The sequence below is a fragment of the Hyaena hyaena genome, unplaced genomic scaffold (genome assembly GCF_003009895.1).
Source record: "Hyaena hyaena isolate Hyena2069 unplaced genomic scaffold, ASM300989v1 scaffold_240, whole genome shotgun sequence".
In the NCBI taxonomy this organism is placed as follows: domain Eukaryota; kingdom Metazoa; phylum Chordata; class Mammalia; order Carnivora; family Hyaenidae; genus Hyaena; species Hyaena hyaena.
The window spans coordinates 134009-147858 of NW_024080873.1; the positions used below are offsets into that span (position 1 = coordinate 134009).

A 13850-nucleotide genomic window follows, 5' to 3' on the forward strand; every position below is an offset into this window, starting at 1 on the left:
GTGTGGATGTATTTCTGGGGTCTCCTGTTGTTGATCTATGTATCTGTCGTTTGTGCCAATACTATATTATTTTGACTAACACAGCTTTGTCATGTATCTTGAAATCAGGGAGTGTGATGCCTCCATCTTTGTTCTTCTTTCTCAATATTGCTTTGTTTATTTGAGGTCTTTTGTGGTTCCATACAAATTTTTGGATCACTGGGGCACCAGGTTGGCTCAGTTGGTTGAGCGTCTGACTCTTGATTTCCGTTGGTCATGATCCCAGGGTCATGGGATCAAGCCCCACGTGGGGCTTCATGATAAGTGTGGAGCCTGCTTAAGGTTCTCTCTCTCTCCCTCTGCCCCTTTGCCCCACTCGTGCGTGCTCTCTGTCTCTCAAATTTAAAAATATTGGGATAATTCTAGTTCTGTGAAAAATGTGGTTGGCATTGTGATAGGGTTTGCATTAGATCTGTAGATTGCTTTGGGTGGCATGGACATTCTAATAATATTGGTTCTAATTGGTAAGCATGGAATACCTTTCCATTTGTGTGTCATCTCCAATTTCTTTCATCAGTGTTTTATAGTTTTTGGAGTACAAATTTTTATCTCCTTGGTTATATTTATTCCTAGATATTTCACTATTTTTGGTGCAATTGTAAATATGATTGTTCTCTCAATCTCTTTTTCTGCTACTTTTAATTCTAGAAATTCTCTCGATAGAATAGTTTATAACAAAAGTGCCAGCTGCCATTTATAAAGTCACAACTTAGTTTTAGTCACTGCTTAACTTGGAATTTAGGATTCCCAAATAGAATATAAAAATGCAAAGTATTTTATTGTTACCATACTTTTGAGTATACCACATTATGACAGTGTTTCATTTGGCCCAAGTTACAGGGTATTTTTTATGGTGCTTTTATTCTACCTGATTCAAGCTTTGCCAAACATTAAAAAAAACATTAGTAATTACTCATGTTCTCTTAGAATTTGTTTAAAATGACAAAGTGCGAAGTTCTCACAAGTGTAAAGCTCCAAATAGCTGGCCAAATTATTATACATAAAGAAAAATAATATATATAAAAAGTCTATTCTTCAAAAGTGTTTTGGTGTTAGAGGTTCTTAAGCTTAACTTTTGAAAAGAGGCTTTTTGAAGGGCAGCTGGGTGACTCAGTTGGTTAAGTGTCTGACTTTGGCTAAGGTTATAATCTCGCGGTTAATGAATTCCAGCCTCTCATGGGCTCCGTGCTGACAGCTCAGAGCCTGGAACCTGCTTTGGATTCTGTGTCTCCCTCTTTCTCTGCCCTTCCCCCACTGGTGCTGTGTCTGTCTGTCTCTCTCAAAAGTAAACATAAAAAAAAAAAAGATTTTGAAAAGAGGCTTTTTGAAAGAATAGACCATAACCTGGATATTATGAGTGAGGATAGCCCATGAAGTGACAATGGGGGAAAATGTCTTTGTGTTTCAGAACAGGGGATTTAGAGTCTCATTGTCTAGATTTTTATCCCAGATCTGTAGGCAAGTCACTTTCACTTTGTAAAATGCAATGCTTTTTATAAAAGGCGGAAAAAAATAACAGTTATTTCTTAGAGTCATTATGGAGATTAAATGAGATATGGTGTATGTTTGGAACCTAACACAAATTAACTGATAAATATTAGCTGTTACCAATTTAGGAATAGCTCCAACTAAATTCTCCCATTCAGTGTCTTGTCATTGAATGATCAAGTTAAAGAACCATCAGACAATTTAGTTGACATTGTAATAGGGGTCTTCACATATTCCACCTGTATGTATGTTGTTGTGGGGTTTGGGAGCATGTTGACTGCCAATTGCTATGCAATTGAGATCGCATCAGTAACAAGTGATGATTCTCAACAGGACGAATTCTATTGTCCAGTAATATTCTCTGTTTTAGGAGATTTCCCCCTCTGTACTCATCAGTTAAGGGGCAATCTGACATCATGGATAGCTTATAACTCTGGAGACCAAAAAACTTGGGATCTATAGGTCTCCAGATCTGCCAGTGGCAAGTCACTTCTCTGGTTCTCCAATTTTTTATTTGTAAAAAGGTGGCATTGGCTAATCTAGAGTGGACCCTACGGATCCATCTTATCAAGAGGTATCTAGGTCTTTTCTTTCTGTAGTGAGCCGTATTAATTAGGAATATGTGTTGTATGTATGCATTCATGTGTATATATCTTCTGAGATTTTTATAAAAAATTAGATGATTTTCCTAATTAGCAGGCACTGACCAACCAGAAGATTAGGTGGTTCCTAAGTACTTGTTTGCTCCTAAGATCTTTGCCTAAAATCTTTTATCTGAAGGCTGCCGGTGTCATTGGCAGCAAGTGTGGATCATTTGGTAATTATAATCGCAGTTAAGTATACTTTATGATGTAAATATAAATTAAATCAAGAAACAAGGGCATGGTAAAGAAAGACTAACAAAATAAATACAACTATGTAGATAGGTTCTATGGATGGACCTAAGGTATGAATCATATCTAATTCCCTTAGCCAAGCAGAGACCCTCTTGACTCAGTGCTGTGGTCATAAAATGCTGATAGAGCATGTGGCCCAGTATTGGCAAATCTTGGACTTCTCTGCACTAGGTGATTTTCCAGTATTAACAAGCCTGTGATTCTAAGTCACAGATCATTCCACTCTTTTCTCCTAGATCTGGCTCAAAAATAAAGACAGCTGTTGGAAAAAATAAGGCAGTCCGCTCCTTTTTTAAATCACTAATATGCTCCCTCAATCTCTAGTACATTTTCCTTTGACTATTGAAAGCAAAGTAAAATGTTCTCTTAAGAAAAAAAAATGCAGACTGTACAGAGGGTATTAATATAATGTAAGAAGTCACGTTATATTTAGATTGGGAAAGAAGAATGTATTTTTTGAAGTCAGTAATTGGAGCTAAGGCATAAGTGTGTGAATTCTCAATGATCTGAAAATGCTACTGACTTGGAAAAAATGTGTATGATGAATTCTTTTCATTTTCCACTGGCTTTTAAAGATTAGGATTATATTACTTCTCTTCTCCCTCCATCCACCCCCTTAAAAACAAACAAAACTATGATGGCTTCTCTGTTAGATGAAATTGAAATTTCTTGGCCCATTATTCAAAACCCTTCACAACCCAGCGCCAACAGATTTCTTATTTAATCTCCTATTATGCCCTTCTCTGCACCTTCCTCCAACTGTAGCCTCCAGGGGTTCTCATTACCCCCCAATACACCTGCATGTTCACACCTCTGCCTCTTTGCTTAGCCTGCTCCCCTGACCTAGGATGTCCTTTCTCCCATTCAGCCTACATGACAAACTCCTGTCCCTTCTCCCAGATCCACCTGAAGCATTGCCTGTCTTCATAAATCTCATCGTTTCCGGAGGCAGGAATCTCCCTCACCTGGGGTCCCAGACAGAGCACTTTAAATGACAGCATTATTCACACTGTGTCAGAATTCCATCCCCACATTCTCCTACCAGTGCTTTTCTCTGGAGCAAGGACCATGCTTTCACTATATATGTGATTTTGGCATCTGATACATGGTGGATACCCAATAAAAGCTTGCCAAAGTGAATAAAAACATGTGTGCATTTTATTGCAGGAGGAGAAATCTCCTGATTCAGATAAAATACAGGTTTTTATACAGGTTTTAAAAATACAGGTTTTTAAAATACAGGCATTTCATTCATTATATATAATTTGGAGAATACAAAATACAAAAAACAAAAAGGAAATGAAATGGACCTCGGACCCTACTCCCTCAGAGGGTATGTTAACAGTTTAGTAACTTCTTTCCAGTTAAAGCATACTTTTAAGAGGGACTCTGGTGTTTAAAATTAGAAATTACCTACATGCTTAACAGATGATCCTAATTCTTTGCTGTTTCTTTGTTAGCTCACAGAGAGAATAATCATCCTCTTTGTGGTGATCACAAGTCAAGAGGAAGTCCAAGAGAAATATGTGGTGTGTGTTTTGTTCATCTTTTGGAATCTGTTGGATATGGTTAGGTAAGGAGGCAAATTAATCTCTTAAAACAAAGCCAAGTTGCTTTTCTACAACGCAACCAGGAATAGCTGTCTATGTTTGGTTACTGTGACTGAGAGAGAAAAACATAACCCCTTTGCGATTTATTTTATCTTGATATGGAAATGTATTTTTAGCACTTCCCATAATGCGCATATCAGAGATAATGAAAACCTACTGCGGTATTGTGAGAGCAAATCAGTGCATTCAGGTTTCCAGCAGAAAACTTGGCATAACACCAGTGTGGAATAAACCTCCCAGCTGTTTGCTAATGAAAGGCATTCCTTGCGATTGCTCTGGCCTGTGCTACTCTAACAAGCAAAGCACTTCTATCATATCCCACTCAAGATTTACAAAGTTGGTTTCTGAGAGCTCAGGAATATTTTAAATATAGGACCTCATCTCTCTGGGGGGGAGAAAAATGTACCTCCAACAGGCATATATTTTGTATGTATTTTTTACTGAGGTATAATTAACATATAGTGTGAATACAATGTTATAGTAGTTTCAAGTGTACAACCTGGTGATTGGACAGTTCTATACATTACTCAGTGCCCATCGTGATAAGCGCAGTTACCACCTGTCCCCATACCATATTATTATAGTATTATTGAGTATATATTCCCTGTGCTGTCCTTTTCATCTTCAGGATACATTTTGAATACAATTCTAGTGGGTTTGAATGACCTCTTTAAGTTATTTTATGGATTCCCTTGGGATTCCTTGAGCCTTAGGTTAAGAACCTTTTCCTCTAGATGATCATCAGTTTCCTTCTGTTTCTAAAACCTCTCAGAGATGGGTCTTAGTCTTACCTCTACCAGCAGAGGGGTGAACAGTCCCCTTTGCTCAGAGGCTCATCGTGGGCAGGTGTCCTAACTTCTACTTCACCTTTCACAGTTGAGACCTGCCTCTCTCACTTGAAAGGTCTAGATGTGGCTAGGTAACAGACACACCATAGCATTTTAGCTGAGATTATGTTCATTCTTTGTTTATTATATTCTCAGTAACCTAGCTGAATTAAAATATTTCTTAATAATAGGTTGAGCCCCTAGAGTGAGTTAGAATGAACTATTTTGTTGAATTAAAATGACTGTAATTCTTTGTGTATATAATTTGTGTCAGCTATTTCTCATTTTTAACTGATAGCTTTGTCGACTCGGGGCAAATAGCATGGACTCCTGTAGCCCATGACTTTGTGTTCCTGAGTCAAGGAGCCCCGTCTGGGACTGTGACTTTCTGACATACTGTTCTCTGGTATGCCTGATTTTCTCAGTGTCTGTTCAGTCTCACATGAGCTGGGTTAGAGAACGAAATGACCTTAACATTGAGAGCAGTATCCTTTCTGGAAGGACTTTTTAACACACAAGGTCCTAGGATGAATCCCACAGCCACTACTAGCCATATTATCTTGGACAAATCTCTGAGCCTTTAAAAACAAATAACAGAATTGAGATAAATCATGTACCTTAACATCTTTTTATAAAATTTGTGGGTTTTAGAGTATTCAAAGACATGTATAACTAATTTCAGGACACTTTCATGGCATTCCAAAGAACCCCCAAGCCCATTAGCAGTAACGTCCCTGTTTTCTCCCCCTCTCAGCCCCTGGCAACCCCTGACATCCTATCTCTGTGAATTTGCCGACATTTCATATAAATGGAATCATACAGTATGTGGCCTTCTGTGACTGGCTTCCTTCACTTAGCATAATGTTTTCAAGGCTTATCCATGTTAAAACACATATCAGTATTTCCTCTTTATGGCTGAATAATACTCAATTCTATAGATATACCACTTTTTATTTATCCATTCTCTAGTTGATGGATCTTCTTTTTGGTTATGAGGAATATTGCCAGAAACAGCCTTGTACAAGCTTTTGTGTGTACAAAGACTTTAATTTCTCTTAACTTAGAAGTGAAATTCCTGAGCACCTAACTAACCTTTTTGAAACTCTGTTTCCCTTCTCTATAAAATTTGGGTGGAATTATCTTCCCAGCTTACCTGAGAATGATGTTTTTGTAAATGCAAGGACTAGAAATATCCTCAACCTGATAAAGACCTCTATAAAAAATCTGCATCCAAATGATTGTTCATGTTGAAAAATGGATGCTTTCTTTCTAAATCTGGGAATGAGACAAGGATGTCTGCTCTTGCCACTTCTGTTCTACATTGTACTGGAAGTTCTAGCCAACTTCTGGCACTTGGACAAGAAAATTATGTAAAAGGCAATCATATTAGAAAGGAAGGAGTGGAATCTCTGTTGGCAGGTGATACAATTTTGTACATAAGGAAACCATAAGGAACCCGCTAAAAATATTAGAACTAATAAACTGGTAAAGGCTGTAGAATACAAAACCAATATACAAAAATCAATTGTGTTCTTTGCACTTGCCACGACCTATCCTAAAATAAAATTAGGAAAAAGTTTCATTTATAAAAGCATCCAAAAAAAAAAGGACTTAGGAATCAATTTAACAAAAGACATGTAGAACTTGTCCATTGAAAACTATAAAATATTGTTGGGAGAAATTTAAAAATACCTAAATAAATGAAAAGATAACCCATGTTTATGGGCTGAAGACTTCATGTTGTTAAGAGTGCAACACTCTCCAAATTGATCTACACATTCAGTGCTATCCTTACCAGAATCCCAGCTGGCTGCTTTGAGAAAAGTGTGAAGCTGATCTTAAAACTCATGTAGAAATTCAAGGAATTTAGAATGGCCAAAACAATCTTGCAGAAGAAGAACCTAGTTGGAACACCTCAACTTGAAATACTTCTCAACTTGAAAACTTACTACCAAGCAATAATAATCAAGAATGTGATGCTGAGATAAGGATCGATCCTAGAATAGACTTATTTAGTCCAGACATAAACTCTCACATTTGTAGTAAACTGATTGTTGGCAAGGCTACTGAGACAATTCTTGGGGGGCAAAAAGTCTTTTTAACAAATGTTACTGGGACCCTTACCTCCTACCATATACAAAAATTAACCCCAAAGGAATCAAAACACTGAGTGTAAGATCCAAAACTATAAAACTCTGAGAAGAACACGTGGGGGCAAATCTTTGTGATTTTGGATTTGAGAGTGGATTCTTAGACCCCAAAACACAAGCAATGAAAGAAAAAAGATACATTAGACTTAGTCAAAAGTGGCTTTAAATCTATGAGAAGATGCTTATCTACTTTTGTACTAAAAAAAAAAGATTCTTTTTCACTTAGATTGGTAAAAATCAAGTTTGATAAGCTGCCAGGTTTAATGAAGGCTCACATTGTTGACATATGTATTTATACTCGTACGTAAGCAAATGCAAAAATATTTAAAAGATATATGAGAAACTGGCATTGGTCACTGCCTCTGAGGAATGGAATTGGCGTCTCAGAATGGGAGAAAGATTTAGTTTTTTCCATTCATGTTTTCAAAGTTTCAGATTTCTTTCTTTCTTTGCTATAGGACGCATTGCCTATTGTGGTAGTTCTCAAAGTATAGACAGAATACCGGACCAGTGGCACCAGCACCGCCTGGAATTTGTTTATAATACAAATTTGCAGGCTCTACCTCACATTCCCTGAATGAGACACTCTGGGGATAGGGCCTAGTGACTTGTGCTTTAGCAAGATCTCTGGGTGATTCTGATGTATGCTGAAGCTTGAAAATCACTGCCTAGTCAGAGAAACAAAAAGATGTGCACTACTTCATCTATTACATTGTGAAGGCAGGTTTAAAATTACCTACTGCACGAGTTTCTAAGGCCAGTTCTTTTAATTGTGCAACATGGCCAAACTCCATAAGCAGAGGGATGCCAAAGATGGATTTAGCAGTCACACTTCTATTTTAAAAATTCATTCCCTAGATATTTATAAATATGTCTGTCTTAAAAAACCTAGCTATGGGCTCCATAAAGTGGGCTTAGCTTCTGAGTGAAATGAAAGTCCCTAATCAGGGAATCTTGAAACTGTAATTTTCTGAGGGATAGGAGTTACCTTTTTCTTTGTTTACCTCCATCATTATCCATGATCCACCCCGTGAGACAAACCAGACAAACCTATTCTCCCACTTAAATGATAGGACATAAAGTTTGGATTTTGCACTTGCCGGTTGTATCTCTGCATTTAATTGCAATGTAAGCTATTTTTTTCTCTTGTTCTTTCTCAGACATCAGCAGGAAATGATGTTGATGAGCTCCTTGTCTCCTTTTAGGTACACTTACAGCATGTTATCAGTCATAGGAATATCCTATGCCATCCTGACCTGGCTCAGTCAAACACTGTGGATGCCGATTTATCCTCTGTGTGTTCTCGCTGAAGGTAAGAGGAGCGTGACTTTGCAGTGTTGCTTACTGACAAAGCAATTTAGTTAAAATGGCTCACTAAACTTTTTGATGATTAAATTACTATTTTTGCCACTGCTGACAGCTGACCCAGTGTATCATTCCTGGCACACTTCCCTTGATGCAAAAAAGCCGAGCATTAAGAAACAAAGTTGGAGGGGGAAGCAGCTTTGCACAGTAGACAAAATATTAGATGAGGAATGAAGACATCTGAGTACAGGCCCTTCATTAACTTGCTATAGGAGTTTTCATCTTTCAGTGTACTCATCCAAGAGAGGCTTGACATGTCGTGGCTTAGTGATTATGTCTCATGCATAAAAATTCAGTTTCATCTGGCGGGACTATCTTTCCTGCTTAACCCTCTCCCATGCAGTGCCCTCTCTGACAGGTATAGACTCTACCTTCCTTTAGTTTGGTCATCAATTTCTCAGGGAAGCATTCCTCAACTTTCTTATCTCTCAACTCCCTAGTACAGTAGCATGAATCTGTCTGTCTTTTATAAGACCTATCTCAGGTGTAGTTGTGTGATTCTCTGATTCATGCCTATTTTGTGTCTAACCTCTAAGATCCTTGGGAATATGAGGTGGTCTGTTTCCTTGCCTTCTTTCTCTTACACACCCGATATACACAATCAATAAACACTGCGTGAATTATTGAGTACAACATAAAGTAAGTGAGTTACTTAGCCTAAACGTAAAACTAAAACATAAATAACTAATCCACTTGCAAGAAGGCTGAGGATATTGGGGGAATCTATGCTTCTATCTGTAATGGATTTTGCCATTTCTGCTAGGGAACATTTTGAAACAGACATTAACATTTTTGAAAACAAAAGGCATAAACAAATTAAGAAAGCATATAAAGGTAACTAAGGGAAAACATGCAGAAAGATTTAACATAAAATGGTGACATTGGTGATAATCTTAAAGGGTGTACGTTATTCCCACATGTTTTCTATCTACCAATGACCAGAGAAAGTTTATAATAAATCACAATAAGTAGAACTTTAAAAATATGCTTGGCTTTCAAAAGAATTACTAATTTTTAAAACAAACTATGTCAAGAGAATCTAGACAGTACTCCTGAAAATTATAAAAACAAACAAACCTGGATTACTCATTTCTTTGAGAATGGAATGCTTCACTCATTGAAACATTTATCAAGTACATTCCTTTGTTGTATCATATGAAAAATATAAAGAATATATCAAGGAATAAGGTAGAAATAGGACTCATCTTTTCCTAAACATAAAGGATGAATAACCGTATAGAAAACTTTTCCATTCTTGTTATTTGATAATGTTAAGCCTTCTCCTTTCTGGGAAAGCCATGTTCCTGTATGTTTGCCATAAAACCTACTTCTTTTATTGAAATTAGATTCATCAACTTATTCTTGCAATTTAAATGAAAATATATGCAGAATGAAGCCTGGAAGGATATGTGACAAAATGTCAATAATGATTCTGGGGGGCAGAATATAGGTGACTGTAGTTTTAGATTTATATATTTCTATATATTTCAAATGCCCCAGAGTATAAAAATATGTAGTTAAGAAAATCTTCTTGACTTTTGATAACTCTAATATTTTTTAATACAGTTTCCCATCCAATAATATAAATGACAAAGACCAAGTTCTTTAGATAACCAAGTCACTGTTTATACTGATAAAATGCCAGAGACTTTGGTGCAGCAAATGGAAATTTTAGATGGCACATTTTGCTGTCAATTGCAGATCCTGGGCCTGTGCCCTTCATCGTGCTTAGGCTGCTCTAAAAGCTTTGGTAGCCTGACATTTACTCTGTCTTAAAATTAAAAAACATTTTTTTCAATGTTTATCTTATTTTTGAGAGAGAGACAGAGCATGAGTGGGCAAGGGGCAGAGAGAGAGGGAGACACAGTCCAAAGCAGGCCCCAGGCTCTGAGCTATCAGCACAGAGCCCGATGTGAGGCTCGACCTCATGAACTACAAGATCATGACCTGAGCCAAAGTTGGACACTTAACCAATGGAGCCACCTAGGTGCCCCTAAAATCTTTTTATTTAAAAATAACTTTGTCCTGGGTTCAAGCCCTGCATCAGGCTCTGTGCTGACAGCTAGCTCAGAGCCTGGAACCTGCTTCAGATTCTGTATCTCCCTCTCTCCCTGACCCTCCTCTGCTCACACTGTCTCTGTCTCTCAGAAATAAATAAAACATTAAAAAAAAACCCTTTAGACTCATGAGAATTAAGAAAATTGTGCTTTGTTCCCATATACCTTTCACCCAGCTTATCTTAACAACATCTAATATAACCATAGGACATTATCATTTCATGAAATACCATAAAAATCCTATATGTGAGATATAATTTCATAGAACCTTCTCTTTATTGAAGTATCATTAACAGATATGCTATTAGTTTCAGGTATACAACATATTGATTCAACAATTTCATACATTACTCATTGCTTACCATAATAAGTATAGTCACCAGCTGTCACTATACAACATTATGACAATACTATTGACGGTGACACCCTATGCTGTACTTTTCATTTCCATGTCTTACTCATTTGATAACTGGAAGTTTGTACTTCTTAATCCCCTTTATCTATTTAGCCCATTCCCCCAACCACCTTCCCAACTGGCAACTACAAATTGGTTCTCTATATATAAGAGTCTGTTTCTTGTTTATTTTTTATAAACGAAATCCTATGGTATTTGTCTTTCTCTATTTGACGTAGCGTAATACCCTATTTGATTGAATTGTATAAGTTCTTTATACATTTTGGATATTAACCCCTTGTCTCCTATTTCACTTTCAAATATCTTCTCCCATTCACTAGGTTGGCTTTTTGTTGATGGTTTCCTTTGCTGCCGCAAAGCTTTTTCTTTGGGGCGCCTGGGTGGCTTAGTTGGTTAAGCAGCTTTTGATTTTGGTTCAGGTCATGATGTCACAGTACAGGAGATGGAGCCCTTGCCTGGGATCCTCTCTCTCCCTCCCTTTATGCCCCTTCCCCCCTCTCAAAATAAAATGAATAAACATTTTTAAAAAATAAAAAAAAATTAAAAAGCTTTTTAAGCTTTTTAATGATTAAGTTTGTTAATGATTTAAGTTTGGTTTCATTTCCCTTGCGTAAGGAGACGTATCTGTAAATATGTTGCTAAGGGTGGTTCCAGATTACCGCTTGTGTTTTCTTGCAGGAGTTTTATGGTTTCAGGATTCACATTTGGGTCTCTCATCCATTTTGAGTTTATTTTTGTGTACAGTGTAAGAAAGGATCCAGTTTCAATCCTTAGCATGTAGCTGTCCCATTTTCCCAGAACTGTTTATTGAAAAAACTATCTTTTCCCCATTGTAAATTCTTGTCTTTGTCATTAATTGACTATAAACGCACGGGTTTATCTCTGGGTTCTCTATCTTGTTCCATTGATCTATGTATCTGTTTTTTGTGTCAATACTGTACTGTTTTGATTAGTACAGCTTTGTCGCCTATCTTGAAATCTGGAATTGTGGTACCATCAGCTGTGTTATTCTTTCTCAAGATTTCTTTCTTTGTCTATTCAAGGTCTTTTGTGGTTCTATACAAATTTTAGTTTTATTCTAGTTCTATGAAAAATGCATTGAATCTGTAGTTTGCTCTGTGTAGTATGGACCTTTTAATGATATTCTTCCAATCCATGAGTATGGTACAGCTTGCCATTTGTTTGTGTCATCTTCAGTTTCTTTTATCAATGTCTTAACAATTTTCAGAGCATAGGTCTTTCACCTCTTTGGTTAAGTTATTCCTGGGTATTTTATTCTTTTTGGTGCAACTGTAAAAGGTTAGTAGTGTACAGAAGAAATGGAACAGATAGCTCTTACTTTTGTGTCTTGCATATTTACTGAATTAATATATCAATTTGAATAGTTTTTCAGTGGAGTCTGTAGGGTTTTCTGTATACAGTGTACCATGTCATCTGCAAATAGTCTTGGTTAACTTCTTCCTTGATGGTTTGGAAACCTCTTATTTCTTTTTCTTGTCTGATTGTTGCTGTTAGAACTTCCAGTACTCTGTTGAATAAAAGTGATGAGGGTGGGCATCCTTGTCTTGTTCCTGATCTTAGAGAAAAAGCTTGTTTTTCACCACTGAGTATGATGTTAGTTGTGGGTTTTTCATATATGGCCTTATGGTATGTTCCCTCTAAGCTGATTTTATTGAGAGGTTTTTTTTTTTTTTTTTTTTAAATCACGAATGGATGTTGTATTTTGTCAAGTGCTTTTTCTGCATCCTTTGAAATGGTCCAGTGGGTTTTCTGTTTCATTTTGTTAATGTGATATAACCCACTGAGTGATTTGCAAATATTGAATCACCCTTTCATCCCTGGAAAAAATCCTACTTGTTTGCAGTGAATGATCTTTTTGATGTAGTGTTGTATGCAGTTTGCTAATATTTTATTGAGGGTTTTTGCACTATGTTCATCAGAGATACCAGCTATAGTTTCTTGTTTTTTAAACAGTGTCTTTGGTTTTGAAATCAGGGTAATGATGGCCTTGTAGAATGAATTTGAAAGTTTTCCATCATCTTCTATTTTTTGGAATAAGTTGAGAAGACTAGATATTAACACTTCTTTAGATGTTTGGTAGAATTCACCTGTGAAGCCATCTGGTCCCAGACTTTGGTTTGTTGGGAGTTTTTGATGACCAATTCACTTTTATTACTAATAGCAATTGGTCTGGTCAAATTTTCTATTTCTTCTGGAATCACTTTTGGAAGATTGCAGATTTCTAGGAATTTATCTGTTTCTTCTAGTTTGTCCAATTTGTTGGCATGTAATTTTTCATTATATTCTCTTACAATCCTTTGTATTTCTGTGGTATCAGTTGTTACTTCTTCATTTTTTGTTTTATTTTAAAGGTTATCAATTTTGCTTATCATTTCAAAGGGGTGGCCCTTGGTTTGATCTCTTCTGTATTTTTTTTAGTTTCCGTTTTACTCATTTCTGCCATAATCTTTATTATTATTTCCTTCCTTCTACTTTCTATTTAGCTTTGGCTTTGTTCTTTTCCTAGGTCCCTTAGGTGTAAGGTTAGATTGTTTGAGAGTTATTGTTTCTTCAGAGAGGCCTGTATTGCTGTAAACTTCCCTTGTAGAACTGTTTTTGCCATGGCCCACAGATTTTGGACTGCAGTGTTTCCATTTGTCTTCATGTATTTCATTTCCTCTTTGATTTTTTTGTCGACCCATTTGTTGTTTAATAGCACGTTGTGTAGCCTTCGTGTGTTTGTGTTCTTTCCAGAATTTTTCTTGTAATTGACTTCTAGTTTTATACTATTGTGGTTAAAAAAAATGCTTGTTATGATTTCAATCTTCTTAAAATTTTTTAAAATTAAAATGCTTTATTCTATTGTACATAAGATTTTTATGCCACTTTGTAATGGCAAGTGTCACAGGTTCCTCTCTCAACTGTTGTGTACATATTTTCTTTGTTTTTCTTTCTTTCTTTCTTTCTTTCTTTCTTTCTTTCTTTCTTTCTTTCTTTCTTTCT

General features: G+C 36.4%; 1 protein-coding gene across 4 annotated transcripts in view; it reads left to right on the plus strand.

Annotated features, from left to right (window-relative positions):
• The window catches only part of HACD4 (3-hydroxyacyl-CoA dehydratase 4), a 40352-nt gene that overhangs the window by 17918 nt on the left and 8584 nt on the right, over nucleotides 1–13850 (plus strand). For all 4 annotated transcript variants that reach the window (XM_039244411.1, XM_039244414.1, XM_039244412.1 and 1 more), the window contains exons 4-5: nucleotides 3884–3996; nucleotides 8216–8322. In XM_039244411.1, the coding sequence (XP_039100342.1) occupies nucleotides 3884–3996; nucleotides 8216–8322 (220 nt within the window). The remainder of the gene's footprint in view (nucleotides 1–3883; nucleotides 3997–8215; nucleotides 8323–13850) is intronic.